The sequence below is a fragment of the Saccopteryx leptura genome, chromosome 1 (assembly GCF_036850995.1).
Source record: "Saccopteryx leptura isolate mSacLep1 chromosome 1, mSacLep1_pri_phased_curated, whole genome shotgun sequence".
Classification (NCBI taxonomy): domain Eukaryota; kingdom Metazoa; phylum Chordata; class Mammalia; order Chiroptera; family Emballonuridae; genus Saccopteryx; species Saccopteryx leptura.
Genome location: NC_089503.1, coordinates 378,748,223 through 378,765,842, shown reverse-complemented (window position 1 = coordinate 378,765,842; position 17,620 = coordinate 378,748,223). Strand labels below are relative to the sequence as shown.

At 51.0% G+C, this 17,620-nt stretch overlaps 1 protein-coding gene and 1 non-coding gene across 3 annotated transcripts; both read right to left on the bottom strand.

The window, feature by feature from the left end:
- Window positions 1-1,832: 1,832 nt before the first annotated feature.
- On the bottom strand, window positions 1,833-10,666 carry LOC136389578 (triggering receptor expressed on myeloid cells 1-like). Of its 2 annotated transcripts, none has more exons than XM_066361414.1 (4): window positions 10,552-10,666; window positions 5,173-5,526; window positions 3,828-4,020; window positions 1,833-1,992 (listed from the first exon to the last, which is right to left on the bottom strand). In XM_066361414.1, exons 1-4 carry the CDS (start codon window positions 10,598-10,600, stop codon window positions 1,887-1,889), a joined length of 702 nt encoding a protein of 233 aa, XP_066217511.1. In that variant the 5' UTR covers window positions 10,601-10,666; the 3' UTR covers window positions 1,833-1,886. The 2 variants fall into 2 exon arrangements, with proteins under 2 accessions (XP_066217511.1, XP_066217512.1); XM_066361415.1 differs by having other exon boundaries at window positions 3,828-3,885.
- TRNAG-GCC (transfer RNA glycine (anticodon GCC)) lies at window positions 7,478-7,553 on the bottom strand. Its single transcript has one exon. It is a non-coding gene; the product is annotated as a tRNA-Gly (tRNA).
- Window positions 10,667-17,620: the final 6,954 nt, after the last annotated feature.

The following is a 17,620-nucleotide window of genomic DNA, read 5'->3' as shown; positions in this document are numbered from 1 at the left end:
GTAGTTGTATTGCTTGAGTTGTTCATTGATTGCTTCTCATATGCGCCTTGACTAGGGGGCTCCAGCCAAACCAGTGACCCCTTGCTCAAGCTGGTGACCTTGGGCTGCAGGCCAGTGACTTTGGGGTCAGGTCGATAGTCCCTCATTCAAGCCAGCAACCCTGCGCTCAAGCTGGAGACCTTGGGGTTTTGAATCTGGGACCCCAGCATCCCAGATCGATGCTCTATCCACTGCACCACCACCGGTCTTTTAAACAAATGTTTCAGGAGACTCTGATGCAGGTCGTCTAAGAACTAGAGTTCAGAAACACTGCCCTGACGCGCTCTGCCTCTCCTAGATGACACATAGCAATGGCACCTCCCTTGCCCTGGCCTTTTTTCTTGACTTCGTGAGCAGGGACAGCATTGGACCTGCTAAACCGAAGGTCCCAGACCAGCAACTTCAGAAAACAAACACTTCAGGCCCTGTGGTTACTGCCTTTGAGCCGCTCAACTCTCTTAGGCAGGTAAAATAGATGCGCTGAGAGGAAGTTTCTGGAAAAAGTGTTTCTCAAGAGACATGAATTCCTTCACACATCTTTGGATGGCCTCAAAGTCAAAGGATCAGAGAGAATCTCTCTGGGTCAGTGCCATCCTCCTGGAGGCTTCCGACAGAGCGTTGCTTTCCGGTTGATGGGGACGTCCTCGTACGGTGGCAGCCGCAGATCAGGACGGGGCAGGGCGGGCGGGACAGGCCGACCTGTACCTGAGCATTCAGTATCGTTTTCCAGTGGGGGAAAGTCACACTGAGTGTAAGAATACGTTTTCCTAACACATGGTGGATTATGTGCTGGAGGGTGTGTTTGTCCTTGGGGAATTTAATATGAAATTGGCCTTGGTCATTGCTGATTTGGACTAAAAGGACCCATCATATTTTTTTTTTTCCAGAGAGGAAGAGGAAGGCAGCGTGGGGGGGCTGGGCGTGCACACGGGGAAGGGCCCCGGGAGCCTGACTGGTGAGACCTCGTCACCCCACCGTCCCTGCCCCTCGTGCGATACACGGGAACAAGGCACGCGGAGGCATTACAGGCACAAGTCCCGGCTCGTCGCTTGTGCACGAGGCTTAGCCTCCAGTAAAGGAGCTCTTCTGTTTCTGCTCCTGCCAGCAAGTGGTGACTGGCTGCTCAGGTGGTCGCGTTCCGGCCACACACCTCCATGCCTGACCGGTCGCTCTGAGGACCCAATGACAGACACGCGTCCTTTGACTCCTGTCTCATCCGCCCAGCACTGCCCCAGGGTGCTGCCTTCCGGTTCACCCGGTTCCTCTCTCCCAGATGCTGCGTTCTCCCTGTGGCGTCGTGCCTTCTCTTCGTTGCATGGTTCCCACAGCCTCTTCTGGGAGCGCTGGAAAGGACCACAGATGAAGGGAGAAATACAAGCATCTGGTTCTAGAAGAAAGGCAGGCCCCGGTGGCCAGGAGAGCAGCTCTGTCCAGGGCAGGCCACGGCGCAGTGGTCCAGGGTAGGGACCAAGGCGGATGTGGCAGCTGTGTCCTCTGCGCCTCACGGCCCTCACTGGACTGCGGGTGACAGTGAAAGGCATTGGCCTCTGTCTTATTTTAACGCAGACCCTGAGCTGCTGGGGGAATGCGGGCCCCAGGCAAGTTGGGGGCTGTGTCTTCTCTTCTGATGGGCGAAGCCCCAAGGTTGTTAGTGCCATGAAGGGAGTCAGCAGGGCCAGGAAGGTGGGATCCTGAGCCTCGGGAAGAACCCGTGTTACAGGCTCAACTCAGCCCCTGTCCGCCCTTCCCCCCCCTTCCGTCCTTCCCCCCCTTCCCCACTCTTCTCTGGCACAACTGCCCGATGGACGTGGATGGCAGTTCCAGGGCATTTGTGTAGGTTCGTGGGCCTAGGGGCCCAGTGTCCTCTGTGTGACAACCAGCAGGGCAGTGAAGACCAGGCTCTTGCTCAGGATTCCGCACACCACGACCGTGATGATGCCGGTGACAGAGACCCTGGGGGAGACAGAGAGCAGTGAATGTTGCCCCCGGCGACCAAGCTCCCTCACGCTTGAGTTTTCCTCTGCAAGGTTCTTCACACGACTGGCTGTATCCGCGTGCTCCCCATCCTGGCCCGCCCTGTGCATTTAGCTTCTCTCATTTCTTCAAACTACTAATCGGAAGTTGACCCAGTAAAGAGCACAGGGCCACGAGGAGAAAAGGCAGGTTGATTAAGCTCCTCCTCCACTGTGATGAGTAAAGAGAGAGAGGTCCCAGAGACAGAAAACCTAGTTTCTATTCTCAGCATAATGACCCACTTCCTGGGAGAGCACCCCCCCATACACACACACACACACTCACACACACACACTCACACACACACTCACACACACACACACTCACACACACTCACACACACACTCACACTCACACATACACACACTCACACACACACACACACACACTCACACACACACTCACACACACTCACACATACACACACTCACACACACACTCACACTCACACATACACACACTCACACATACACACACATACACACACACACACACACTTCTTTGGTCTCAGAGTTCTCATTTATCAACTGAGAAGAACCCAATCCTTGGCAAAAATCCCATCATGAATTTTGTTTAGATTTTTAGCAAAAATGACTCAAAGGTCCTGGGTACATGCCAGTGGCTAGGATAAGATAAGGAAAGAAATGAGTGAGGACACTTGGCCTGTCTAGAATCAGGAGACATGGAAATAGGTTCTAGCACAACTCACCTGCTTGATAAGACACGGGACAAAGAGAGAAGTAAGGAAGCTGTGAAACGGACCTAAACCCAGAGACAGATCCCGGGCTATGGAAGAGTTAACTTCGAAGGTCGAAGGTCGTCCGTGGGCAGCCCAGTGGGCAGGCAGGAAGGGGGAGGAGCCTGGGTGGCCATATGAAGGGAAAGTCGCCCTTTCTGCGGTTTATACCTTACAGAAAATAATCCCCCCTCCCAAAGATGGGCGAAAATTTTAAACACATTTTTTTTTTAATAATAAGAAAGTCACTGAGAAATAGAAAACCAAGCACAGGTAAGGAATAAAGCAAAGCAGCAGTTTTAGGATTGACATTTGCCGACACAAAACTGAAAACCGGATGTACAAACTGGCAGAGGGACAAACGACATAATGGCCACAGAGAGCGGGAAATGGCGCTCTGACGCTGACATCCACCCCCAGCCTGGGAAACTGAATGTTGCATGCAGCCTCCCTGGTCAAGTGCAGCCTCTGGGGGCGTTGGCCAGGGCGTGGGGCAGGGGCCAGCCAGCCCAGCGCCTCTCTGACGCTTCTCCGTGCAGGTGGGCAGAGGTTGAGCCCTGCTGTGGGAGGGTCCCAGCTCTGGGCTCTGATAACTCCACCTCCTTCCAGTCTCTCCGGGCCGGTGTCCCACGTTATCCCCTCCCAACCTATCTACATTTTCATGCAGGGAGCTCCTGGGTGTGTTCACCCTCCTGGGCCAGCACACAGCCCTTCCAGAGATTGAACACACGCTGTCAGACCCCTGCAGTGCCTGGGAATTCATGTACCTCTGGGCCACCCTCCCCGAGGACTGGAAATAATATAAATAATACTATAAATAATCTGCCTCTCCACCCCCAACACAGACAACTCTAGATGTGACCTGTGGGTCCCCAGGACCCTCTGCAGGACTGAGCTCCCCCTGTGGGACTCAGCTAGGGTATGATAGATATGCTTTGCTAGGTTCCCTTTGCTCCTGGTTCCACTTCCCTAATGGTTTTAGCTGGGATCCAACCCAGCCCTGCCCTCGCCACCCACTCCAGAGACCTGGAAACCATACCCGATGACATCCCTCCCATGTGTGGTGTTGACTCCAGGGCCAGGAGACGAGAAGCTGGCTGTTGGCATAAGCAGAAGTTTAGTCACGGTCCTGGGGCTGGTTTGGAGCTTGCGCTGGGCCTTGGTGGTGATAACAGGAGGAAGGGCGGAAGTCTGAGCTACACTCTGGGTAGGCTTATTGTCTGAGGCAGGATCTGCAAAAAGACACATTGGAGGATGGATGGATGGATGGATGGATGGATGGATGGAAGAATGGTAGGGTAAATGGAGCTGAGGAGGGTAATGACATAGACTTTCATGAGGCAAGGTTTAATTTTGCTAAGATTTTTTTTTTTAATGTGTGGGGTCCTCCTGGGTCAGTGACAGGAAAGAGGGAAGGGAGAAAGAGAAAGAGGGAGGAATTCTCTGTTCGCGTCATTGGAAATGCACTTACCTGCTATTTTTCACCAATCTGTTTGTTCCACCTTCTTCAAGAATAATTCCTTGATTAGTCTGGTTTTTAACATCCACTCTGCTTCACAAGTCATCTTTTACTAATATATGGCATACGTTGCCTTGTCTTCTTCAGGCTTAAGATTCCCCAGATGCTAGGAACTTTTAGACCTATCTCTCTTTCCTCTGCCCTCCTTAATTTCTCAGATCAACATCTACTACATTAATCACTGGGGGGATTTAGAGCTGAGCAAGGCACAGGCTCCTCCCTCCAAAAGCTCAGAGATGAACGAGAGAGACAGATAAACTGGCCACTACTACCCAGTGAGACAGTGCTGTCCATGAGGAGGGGTACAAGGTGAGCTCTAGAGCTTTGCTACCCCAAACGGGAACCACGGACCCGGACGATGGAACCTGGGAGGGCAGAATCTAGGTCCCACTCTGGACCTACTGAATCAGTCCGTATGGGGAATCAGACCCCCGGTCGGTCTGCGCCCACAGTAAGGTCAAGGAGAACCACTTTGTAAGCACATAGGAGGGCCCTCAAAGGCGTCTTTGGGAGGGGGAGGGTGGATCACAGAGGCTTCCCGAGGAAATGACTTCCACGTGGAGGAGACCTGAAGAACGAGACTAAATTATCTGAAATCTACCAATCCCCTTTCTTTCACTGTACCCCCGCTTCTTATAAGAGCACCCAAAATAAGCCTCTACTACCCAAGAGGGGTTCCACACATGGAAACCATTTCTTACTGTTGGGCCAAATGCCTCTCAGGGACCTCAAAGGAAATGGAGCTCCCGGAGGCAAACAGTCTGCTGGGAACCCCGAACCCCAGCTGCGGCTACCACCACGGCCCCTCGCCCCACCGGTCCGGCTCGCCCACCCTCTACAGCCCAGGCCTGGGTCACTCACTCACCCTTTGTCACCACCAGGCGGACAGGATGGAACAACACGAGGGGGTCTTTGGGAGGCTGGTAGAGCACACACTGATACAATCCAGAGTCCTCCACTCGAAGGTCGGCCATGTTGACACGCAGCATGCCGTCAGTGGGGATATCCTGTAGGAAGTACTTCCCCACCTGGATTTCAGTGGTAATCCTTGAAGTCCCTTCTGTTTCTGCCAGCGTCTCCACCTTCCCTCCGTCTGTCAGCCTCTGCCAGCCCTTCCGGTTGCTGGGGTACTTCCAGACGGTGAAGGGACACTCCACAATCAGGGTCTGCCCCTCTGTTCGGTGATAGACCTCTTCTGATGTAGCGGCAACTCGGAGTTCTGTAAGCAGGGGGTCCAAGTTAGGCTCTGTAAGGAATAGCTTTCCTTTCCTCTCTTTGGAAAAGGGGAGAACCACCTCTTTTTTTTTTTTCTCAGAGACAGAGAGAGAGTCAGAGAGAGGGACAGACAGGAATGGAGAGAGATGAGAAGCATCAATCATTAGTTTTTCGTTGCGACACGTTAGTTGTTCATTGATGGCTCTCTCATATGTGCCTTGACTGTGGGGCTACAGCAGACCAAGTAACCCATTGCTCAAGCCAGCGACCTTGGGTCCAAGCTGGTAAGCTTTGCTCAAACCAGATGAGCCAGCGCTCAAGCTGGCGACCTCGGGGTCTCAAACCTGGGTCCTCTGCATCCCAGTCCACTGCACCACCACCTGGTCAGGCAGAACCACCTCTTTTTCTTCCTCAACCACCCAAGCAAGCACCAGACGCCAGGTCTTTCCACTGTGGGTACTTTTTGTTCGTTTTTTAACTACAAGAGCTAGGCTGCATATGGTTCTTGCAAATCAACTTTTATAAATGGTTTTTTCTGAGAGGAAGAAATTGCCTGATTAGAGAGAGGACATAGGATGTATGCTGAGACTATGAGGATGCGGCACAATGAGAGGGAGAGATTAGAGAGAAAGACACACACAGAGAAGAGTGGATGTGCAGACACAACACCAGCAGAGAGCAGCCCGACAGGTAGGGGGACTCCATCTAAGTCAGGAGAAAGAGGTCAGTTCAAGAAACCATTGAAAAACCAGTGCGGCAGCCATCTTGAGGACATGGCAGACTGAGATATCTGACTCTCTGGTATTCCTCGGTGCCTTCCTTGGGTATCAAAACACCTTTCTCAGGGGATCCACTCTTTGTGGCTTTGTTGACAGGGCTGTCCACATTCTCAAGGATGGACCCATACATAGTACAGTCTTATCCAATCAAAGAACCCCGTCACCCTGGCCACTCTGATTGGTTTAAGAATGGGCACATGACTAGGGCTGAGCCAATTAGAACCCTCCTGGAGATGACTGCTGTAGCTATTAAGAATAATGCTCTTCCTTGCTGGAGTTGATAAGTCGGTGGAATATGAAACTTTAAATGCTATATTTCCACTGAGGACAATTTTGCCTGGGAGTACGGGGTGCTATTGGAATCTAATGGATAGGGGCCAGGAATACTGCAAAACATCCTACAATGTACAAAACAGCCCCATGACAAAGAAACATCCCCCCCCCAAATGTCAGTAGTGCCACAGTTGAGAACCCTTGGGTCACAGGGACAATAGTTTCAATCATACTCTTGAAGGTTGAATCAGATTAACACCCTAGAGTTGGGAATGATCCAGTCTGATTGAAGGGAACCTTGCTGACAGCAGGGCCAGGTTGCTTAGCAGTGAGAAGAAGACCCAGGTCTGTGTTTCCAACTGGGCTCACAGGGCTCTGTAACTTTATTGAGGGACGACAGTGTCCCTCCTCGGGCCTGGGATACCTTCTGCCACAGAGCACCGGTTATCAGCTGGACAGTCATGCCGAATGAAATTCTAGTTCAGACTATCACCACTATTAGTACTTTACTGCAAACACACACTTCCCTCCTGAGCGGTAGCTCTGAGAGTGTGCCTGGAAGCATGTCAACAGCTGCCCCCTTTTATTTTATTTTATTTTTTTGGATTTTTCTGAAGCTGGAAACAGGGATAGTCAGACTCCCGCATGCGCCCAACGGGGATCCACCCAGCAAGCCCACCAGGGGGCACGCTCTGCCCACCAGGGGGCGATGCTCTGCCCCTCCGGGGCATCGCTCTGTCGCACCACCAGAGCCACTCCAGCGCCTGGGGCAGAGGCCAAGGAGCCATCCCCAGCGCCCGGGCCATCTTTGCTCCAATGGAGCCTCGCTGCGGGAGGGGAAGAGAGAGACAGAGAGGAAGGAGAGGGGGAGGGGTGGAGAAGCAGATGGGCGCCTCTCCTGTGTGCCCTGGCCGGGAATCGAACCCGGGACTTCTGCACGGCAGGCCGATGCTCTACCACTGAGCCAACCGGCCAAGGCCTAACAGCTGCCCCTTTGCTGGAGTTCCTGGGCTATAATCACAGCCCGCTCACATGCTCACCTCACCACGGGCCAAGAGCTCTAGCAGGCCCACCTACTTCAGCCTGACCTTGGAAAGACCTAACTCAAGGACTACTGAGTAGTTGGAAAGTGAAACCAGCCCTGCCCGGTTGGTTCACTGGTAGAGCATTGGCTGGGCGTGTAGAAATCCCAGGTTCCATGAGTGACAGGAAGGAAGGAAGGAAGGAAGGAAGGAAGGAAGGAAGGAAGGAAGGAAGGAAGGAAGGAAGGAAGGAAGGAAGGAAGGAAGGAAGGAAGGAAGGAAGGAAGGAAGGAAGGAAGGAAGGAAGGAAGGAAGGAAGGAAGGAAGGAAGGAAGGAAAAGAGAGAAATCAATCAATCAATCAATCAATCAATCAATCCCGGGTTCAATTCCCGGTCAGGGCACACAGGAAAAGCGCCCATCTGATTCCTTACCCTTCTCCCTCCCCTTCCCCGTTCTCTCCTCCCTCACCTCCACCCCTCTCAGTCAGGAGTCAGTTGGAGCAAATTGGCCCCAAGCACTGAGGATGGCTCTATGGTCTTGCCTCAGGCACTGAAATAGCTGTTGCCAGCAATGGAGCCACACCCCAGATGGGCAGAGCATCGCCCTGTAGAGGGCTTGCCCAGTGGATACTGGTCAAGACGCATGCGGAAGTCTGTCTCTCCGCCTCCTCGCCTCTCGTATAATTGAAAAAAAAAAAAAAGAAAAAGGAATAATTTAAAAAAAAAAAAGTGAATCCAGGTAGTTCGAAGGCCAATTCTAGGACTAGACTTCAGTTTCTAAGGAAACCTTGAAAATAAACTCCTGGTGATGCCCGTGAACTCTGGTCAGAAAAGCCATTCCAAGAGACAGGTGAGCAGAGAGGCTAAGGGTCGTCTGAAACCAAGTTTGGTTCGCTCGTTTATTCACGCACCCACCAAACCGTGGGCGAGAACCCACTCTGTGCCGGGCACTGTGCTGGCTCTGAGGAAGATACAGGGGCTCCACTCTCCACCTCTGCAACACTGAGAAGCCCTACTCTCCTAACTAATGCTATAGGTAAGTTATCTGCCAAGTCCCTAGGCAGGCTGGATGCTATGGTCTGAAAGTCTGTGTTCCCCCACAATTCATAGGTTGAATCCCGACCCGCAGTGTGATGGTGCTAGGGGGTGGGGCCTTAGGGATGATAATTAGGTCAGGAGTGCTTCTCCCTGTTGAGCAGGATTAGTTTCCTGTGAACCAGGATCCAGAGACCCGCCTCCCCTCCCCTTCCAGCATGTGAAGACTCTGGCGAGCAGTCCACAGCCTGGAAGAGGCTCTCACGTGACCCCGCCCCCGCTGGCACCCTGAGCCTGGACTTCCAGCCTCCAGAGCTGTGAGAGATGCATTTCTGTTGTTTGAAAGCCACCCGGCCTGTAGTATTTTGTTAGAGCAGCCCAAATGAGTTGGGATTGCAGGAGTTAGTTACAGGACGCTGAGGCTGCTCACAGACTCACCTGTCCATCACGGGTGCGGACAGGCAGACACTACCGCAAAAATGCTCTCTGTGCACCATTTCATCCACCATTTCAAGAAAGGAATTCTTTATAATATGTTACTAAAAATCAACAACACCACTCATTGCTAAGTGTTTAAAAGACTATCCCATTTAACCTTCATAACTTGACCCTTTCATCTTATCAGCTTGATATTGCTCTTGTTCCTATTCGAGAGTAAGGGAATCAAGGCACAAGCTATTTAAAAAAGCAGAGATTACTGCTCGCCCAAGGTCCCACAGTAGAAAGCTATAGAGTCGGGGCTCAACCCCAAGCAGTCTGACTCTAGAGTCAGACTTTGACCCCTGAGCTACGTGGTCTGCAGTAGCTGTCTGCTTGGGACCAGAGCAGTCCCAGCCCGGGTGTGGATGGGTGCCCCGTGACTCTGTTCCCTGGACGCAGAAGCTAGAAGGAGCTTTTTGTTAACCCAGAGCCTACCCCCACGGGACACAACCAGAACATGACCTCAGCCCTCCACCTTCTCTCAGTTCTCCTTTGGGAAAACATCAACACAAGGAAACACACTGGCCCATAGGAATCAAACTTCATCTGCCCACCAGGATTATCACCCCAGCTCCAAGAAGACCCAAAGCGAGGGCTGTGAGCAAGTTCTGCAAGGTGACTATCTTGACTGTGACCTTGCTCAACGTGGTGGGTCCCCGGAAAACACGCCCTCTCTGGGATCTTTCATGTTTTTCCAAGGCAAGCCTTATTCTTACATCACTGTTGACATTTTCCCACTCTCTGATTATCTTCCCATTTTGCTTATAAGGATTAAGAGGAGGAGCCACTAGAGCCCCAAACTTCCCCAGTTTCAGTGACGGTGTGAGCTGTGCAAGAGGAAGAGGGAAGGAAGGGCCTGGGGAGGGAGCAGGGGGGGCAGCAGCGCCTCCAGCCCAGCGGCCGCAGAGCCTGGGAGCAGACCCTCCACGGAAGCCGGCACAGGACTCCTCTGTTCACTTCTGCGTCCTCAGCGGTAGCCTACTTCCTGGCCCTTAGAAGACCCCTGGGAAGTATTTGTCGAATGAATTATGACCTTTGGGTGCAATAAACTGTCAATATCAAAAGCACCTTGATGGAACATAGGAAAGAAAAAAAAACAAACACCTTCAAACTCAACATTATTTTGGAGCATGTCAAGTTTAGATTTACTATCATTTTTCCCACTCAGGGTTTTGCACGGCTCTGATGACATCAGAATGCATGGACCTCCTGTTTCCCACCCTCTTTTATCTCTGTCCTCAGACCCCATCTCTCCCCAATTGTGCTACGTCTGAGTGGAGAAAGCCAGCCTTCTGTAACTATTGGTTGGCTCTATCTGGGGTGGTCACGTCTCCGGGGGCTTCGAAAGAAAAGGGAGACCGTTCTCACGGTGGGATCTCCCAGAGTCCTGGCAGGGTCTCCTGGGGTCCGCACCTGCTCACACCTTCCCGTCGCCTTACCTAAAATGAAGGCCATCCAGAGCAGCCCCGGGAGCCTGGTCTTCCTCATCCTTCACGGACACCAACTCCAACTGCCCCTGTGGCTCCTGGGCCAGCCACAAGGCACCACTCTGACCCACAGGCTCCAGAGAGTTGCACAACAGGATGTGATGCTACGACTGGGAAGTCCTGAGGCTGCCATTGTTTTCGTCACCGGCTACCTCGGCTCCAGACGTCAGAGACACCGCAAGCATCCAGAGACAGGGCTCAGGGCTCCGCAAGACCTACCCACACCCCAGTTTCCTGTTCTCTGGGGGCAACGACAATCACCTTTAAAACCAACCTCCCGGCATTGCAGTGAGAATAATATTTTTGTGTAAGCAAAAGTAAGGCGTTAATGTCACCAATGGACTAGAGGGCCGCCTTGCTCTCCAGAGACTATGCTCCATCCCTATCCTGTTCAGCACAAGGCGGAGGGCCAGGCGCCCAGGGGCATGGGCTGGAATAATAAAGCCTCGCCTTTAGGGCGGTCATGAGGACTAAGTGAGGACCTCATGGAAAGTGCTCAGTAACTTGCCTAACACACACATTATTTCCACATCGGCCCCTGCTCAGCCCCGCCCTGTCTCCCTGGGCTTTTTCTGACGTGACGCCCACTCCTTCTTCATCACTGGGATGGCCCGCACTTGACCTCAGCATTCTGTACCAGACATAGCCTAGGTGTAGGAAAACTCAGAAACAATTTGAGAGGACATGGCCACCATTAAATAAGAATGGACTTAGATTAAAAAAAAAAAAAAAGGAAACAGGTGCCAATAGGACACAACAGTGATGAAAGAAGAAAAAATGCAGCAGATTCCATAGTAGAAGCAATAAAAACAGATTTGATGGTATGAAAAATCAAATTAATAGCAGAAGAGTCATGTAAGAAATATTCGCATATGCAGAATGAATGAAGACATTCTGAAGAGCTCAGAAGTACTTTGGAGGACAAGTCGTAGAAATCCAATCTACAAATAATCTAGAAATAAGAGATGTCCTTGAAATATAATATGGAACAATGAGTCATAAATAAGGATAAAAAAAAGTATATTTTAAAAAGACGTCCAGGACAGTGTGGCAACCATAAGTAACAATATTGTATTGTATGTTCGTAAGTTACTAAGAGAGTAGATCTTAAAAGTTCTCACCGGGGCCCTGGCTGGTTCACTCAGTGGATAGCACGTGGGTCCAGTGTATATGTCCCGGATTCTATTCCCAGTCAGGGCACACAGGAGAAGTGACCACCTGCTTCTCCCTCCTCCCTCCCCCTTCTCTCCCTCTTCCTATGGGTGGCAGCCAGTGGCTTGATTGGTTTCAGCATCAGCCCCAGATGGAGGCTGCCAGGTGGCTCCTGGTCAGGGCACATGCAGGAGTCTCTCTCTCTCTCTCTCTCTCTCTCTCTCTCTCTCTCCCCTCCCCTCACTTAAAAAAAATAGTTATAAATGTTCAAACTCAGACTTCTTCTCCCGCAAAAGAAAATAAAGCCACACCATCAGGTCACAACCTTGTGTAAATCTAAAGTCACCACTAGAGGAAGCAATTTACCTGGTTTGAAAGTAACCTGAATGTCAACAGAAAAATGGATCAACAGATCTGGAATATTTTCATGCAATGGAACATTGCTCAGGAACAAAAAGGGACTAACACTGAGACATGCAGTGACATGGATGAAACTCAAAAACATCGTGGTGAGTGAAAAATGCCAGACGCCGAAGAGTCTACTCGCTATGATTTTGCTTATAAGAAGTTCTAGATGAGACAAAGCTAATCTATGTGAAAGAAATCACGGCGTTTGCCTCTGGGGATAAAGTGGCGATGAATAATTTTACATATTGATATGAGTGGGTTGCATGCATGTGTCAACACTCCATCAAATTATACATTGAAGAGCTGTGCATTTCACTGTATGTAAACGGTAATAAAAGTATAAGCCTCAATCAAAAAGGTAAACAAACAAAAACAATGAAAAGTAAAAGAGAAAAATGAGAAGTTTGCAGGATAGGTCTATAAAGCCTGACATTTCTATAATAGAAATTCCACACAGGAAAAGAATAAAACAAAAAAATAAAGAAAGATTAAGAAATAAAGAATGTATGCCTCAGAGTTAAAAACATGATTGTCCAGATTGTAGAGACCCCCTGGGTCCTCAGCACAAAATAAATGGCAAAACCCCTACACCAATACACATGGCATCTCGTAGCACTGGGGGCAGAAGAGAAGATCCTAAAAGCATCAAGAGCAGAGTGAGAAGGAAAAACAAATCTCTTGGTCAATGTATTGGAAATAAAAATGGTATTTGGCGCCTAACCAGGCAGTGGCACAGTGGATAGAGCGTCAGACTGGGATGGGAGGACCCAGGTTCGAGACCCTGAGGTCACCAGCTTGAGTGTGGGCTCATCTGGTTTGAGCAAAGCTCACCAGCTTGGACCCAAGGTCGCTGGCTTGAGCAAGGGGTTACTCAGTCTGCTGAAGGCCCACAGTCAAGGCACATATGAGAAAGCAATCAATGAACAACTAAGGTGTCACAATAAAAAACTGGTGATTGATACTTCTCATCTCTCCTTTCCTGTCTGTCTATCCCTCTCTCTGACTCTCTCTCTGTCTCTGTAAAAAAATAAAATAAAATAAAATAAAAGGCATTGGCCATTTCAAAAGTAAGGGAAGGTATTGGAAGGAATGTTCCCATGAAAAGAGGGATAAACCCAGAAAGAGAAAGTTATCAAATTCAGGAGAGAGCACGTCCAATACTTGATGGAGGCCAAGGGATCCCTGAGAAGACAACGAGGGGGACCCCAGGGCAGCTGTGCAGCCCCTCAGCACAGGCAGAGTGCACACCTGGGGGTCCCTCAGGAAAGGATCTAATTGATGGTGTCGTGTGTTTGAATTGACTGAGATAAAATTTACACTGTTGGTGGAGAGTTTAGAAATGAATTAGTAGGCCCGACCTGGGGTGGCGCAGTGAATAAAGCATTGACCTAAAACACTGAAGGCACCGGTTCGAAACCCTGGGCTTGCCTGGTCAAGGCACATATGGGAGTCGATGCTTCCTGCTCCTCCCCCTTCTCTCTCTCTCACTCTCTCTCTCCTCTCTCCTCTAAAAATGAATAAACAAAATCTAAAAAAAAATTTTAAATAAATTAATTAGTAATGAAGACTTAGAAAAGAAAACAAATGAAAAATGAGGCAATTGGGGGAATAATAAAAAGTTATATGCCCCAGCCAGAGACCTCAGTTGGTTAGAGAGGTTGTAAGCTTGATCTCTGGTCAAGGCACACACAGTATCAGATTGATAACTCTCTCTCTCTCTCTCTCTCTCTCTTTTTTCCTCTCTCTCTAAAATCAATATTATATAAATATAAATATATAAAAGAAAACATAATCACAGTACATTCATTACATGGTTAGACTATAAAAATATTTATAGAGTCAGAGTACATAAAATCTAAATATCCATTTTATAGACAGCTGTGATTTGACCATATTATGAGTTTAGAGATAGAGGAAGTGGGGGTGGGTGGGAAAGTTGTGTTAAATGACTCAATTCTTATCTTTATTAACTGGAGATTAATGGATGATACTGAAACTGGAAAATCAAGAGGGCAGTATATGCTTTATTTTTTTCTTCTTGCAAAAATACAGAAGTAAATATCAGAATAACAGATACAAGATTTGAAGTGAATATCTTCAGGGGAATGAGCTGGGGGCCTGGGATGGTGGAGCAGGGAACGGCTTTGGTTTCTTGAGTCCTGTACAATGATTTGTCTTTTCAAACACTGCCAACCATCACTCGCGTCGAATTACTTAGAAAATTTTTAGAGCTGCTGCTTCCCAGGCTAGGTGCTTCTTTTGGCTTTCTTTTTCTGCCTTTTTAAATAAATGTTCCTAACAGCCTTATTCACAACAGCCAAAAATCAGAAACAACCCAAGTATCCATCAGCAGTGGAATGGATGAATAAATTACTTTCTCTGTCTTTTCATTCATCACCTCCTTGCCCTCCAAGAGGAGGCTATCAATTATGTCCTCCCAACAATTCATGAGGGTCCCCTCTCCCTACCTCGCTGCAGTGCGGAATGTGATTATCATTTATTTTAATCTTCCTTGCACTGCCGGGCCAAGCGCGGGGTCCGCTTCATTTCGCGGCCCTTTGATTACCAGCCATTTTGAACACGTGTTCATACGTATTGCTTTTTCTTTATTCTGTAATGAATTCCTTGTTCATATCCTTCACCCTTTTGAAAATGGAAATGTTTGCCTGATTCTCATTTGTTTAAAAGAAAGACATGTTTGTGTACTAAAAAGCTAGTAGCCCTTTATTGCGGCATAGAGGATGGGAATATTTTTCCTGGGTCGCCATATTCTTTCTAAGCTTATGTCATTTTTAGAAAGATCAAATATACCCTGGCTGGATAGCTCGGTTGGTTAGAGCATCGTCCTGAAGCGCAGAGGTTGTTGGTTCTATCCCCGGTCAGGGCACGTACAGGAATAGATCGATGTTCCTCTCTCTCTCTCTCTCTTTCTCCCTTCCTCTCTCACTAAAATCAATAAATAAAAAGAAAGGTCAACTATTACATGTTTATACGGTATGGACCAACGGTAGTTCCTTCGATGGGAGAAAGAGGAACCAGAACTGACCCCGTGGGCGATGGCAAAGTGGGCGATGGTCAGTGACCAGCTGACCCGAGGAAAAGCCCGGAGGGCGGGGAGAGGAGCAGGTTAGGAAAGGGTGCCGGCCAGATGGGTTTGGTCCTGCTGGGGGGAGCCGGGTGGGAGCAGGCTGGCCCACAGGCACTGGAAGAGTCCCACAAGTGGTGGGTCCACGCCCTGGCGCCCTGGGGACACGAAGTTGGCGAAGGCACACTGTGGGTCCTCAGCTTTGGGGCAGAGGCGACACCACAGCAGTGGACTCAGGTGCTGGAAGGTGTCTTCCAGGGCACAGAGATGGCCTTCTCCTCAGAGGGCCCGGATCTCAGTGGGGCAGGAAGAGGTGAGGGGACCCCAAGCTGAGCAGGGAGCGCCCCCTGGCCCTGGGGCCGTGGCAGGGCAGGGGGCAGCTGTTGCTGCCACTCCCAAAGTACTGGGACAGCCCTGGACAGTGAGGAAGAGGAGGAGCTTGTGAACGAGTGGGAAGTCCATTCAGTGACTGTGCCCCACCTTGTCTCTCACCTGACCTCTTCCCGGCCATCCTGTCCGGCTCCTTAGTCTCTCCTTCCACCGGTTCTCTCTCTTCCTCCTCCTGCCCACACTCCCCCCCCCCCACCACCACTCGGGACAGAGTGATACAAGTCCTGGGATGGGAGCTCTAGAGTGTGAGGCTCTGCCTCTCCCTGAGGGTTGGGGGACCCTTAGATCATGGAAGACGCCTGAGATCAGCCTCAAATCTGGGCAACCCGGCTGCTGTGGGTGGACACGACCCAAGGGCATGAATTTGCAGGTCAAAGGAACTGTTGGTTTGTAACAACCAGAGTGTGAAGGGACAGCCAGGATAAAAGACTGTTTAACTTAGTGTACGTTACAATGGACACAATGCTGCCTGTGTGATCCCTGGCTACTCCTGTCCTGCAGCCCCCTTCCCAGGAGAGAGGCTTCCCCAGCCCGCCCCGGCCCCCCACACCCCCGCCAAGGCTCCGCTGGTCAGGAGCATGAGGAGGGCTGTAGCACCAGGCCCTTGGCCATGACCAGTCCACCCAGCAGAAGCACGAGAAAACTGTTACCGGCAGAGAGGGAGGAAGGACTTTGGTCCCACAGAGAGAGAAGGGAGAGAGGACGCAGGCTGGGGAAGCAGCCCCTGAACTGAGCATGGTGCTTGTTTATAAGCCAGACCCCCGGAACTCACTCGTGTCAGCCACAGGGAATTCCTGGAACAAGGTCACAGGGACCCAAGCGTCCTGAGTGGAGGGAGAGGTGGACCAGGAGAAAAGAAATGACCAACGCTGTTACTTCTCTGGCTGACACTGTCCGAGGGGCCACAGCAGCACCCCGGATTCCCCAAACCCACCTGGGTTCGGAGCCACAGATGGAGGCCGCAGAGGCTGTCGCTGAAACGGCAAGTGTGAGTGGTGACCACGCAGAGAAGGCGGCAGCAGCCCGGAGTCCCCTGCAGAGAGAGGGGTCAGTCCCCAGTCCCGAGAGGAAGGGGGACAGAGCCAGCCCCTCAGGGTGCCTTAGGCCAGGGCTGACTGGGGCCCCAGGGGAGGGAGCTTCTCCCCAAGCTGCTGGAGGAAGAGGGGCGGGCCGGGCAGGGAGAGACCCCCCACAGGCAAGGCAAGCAGGAGGGCCCCTGTGGAGGCAGCACAGGCCGACTCCTGTGCTGGGGGGTACGGGCTTGCTTGAGGGGGTACAGCACGTGGTTCTGGAACAGAGAAGCCCAGGAGCTGAGCCTGACTCTACCCAGAGGGACAAGATGGAGGAAGGAAAGGCCCTGACTGGGTAAGCGTGAGACCCAAAAGGTGGGTTCTACGGACAGCAGGAGAGCTGGGCGCCCTGGAGAAACCTCCAGTTGCTGGGACCATCTCTGCCCTGCAGGAGCCCCAGCCCTGCTCAACCTGGTGGCCCAGGCACAGTGGCTGCTGCTTGGCTCCCCGTGCACCCCCACCCCCACCCAGCACTTACCGGGGGAAAGTGAGAGGCTACCCTCCTTCTTTCCACCTCTCTCCCTTTCGCGTCATCCTTCCAGAGCCCTGGCTTTCTCTGCCCACCGCCAGGGCCTCGAGGAGAGCACCTGCTAGAGATAGGTAGAGGCTCGGGGGAGTGGCCAGCTCTCAAGACCCTCGAGTCCCCAGGGAGAGCAGTGGAGGGTGCATGGTTGAGATGACACAGGGCACACCTGCTCCCAGACTCTCCCAGCCGCTGATCCTGTGTCCTACCGGCCTGGATTTACTACAACAAATAGGAACTATTAAAGCAGTCTCAGACCAGCCCACCTCCAGGCAATTTCCTCACTTTGCACCTGAATTACCAGTTCCAAGATGTACGGCCAAGTTTTAAACACCAGGATGCCACAGACCTCATTATTTCATGTCTAATAATAGTCTCTTTCGTGAGTCGGTG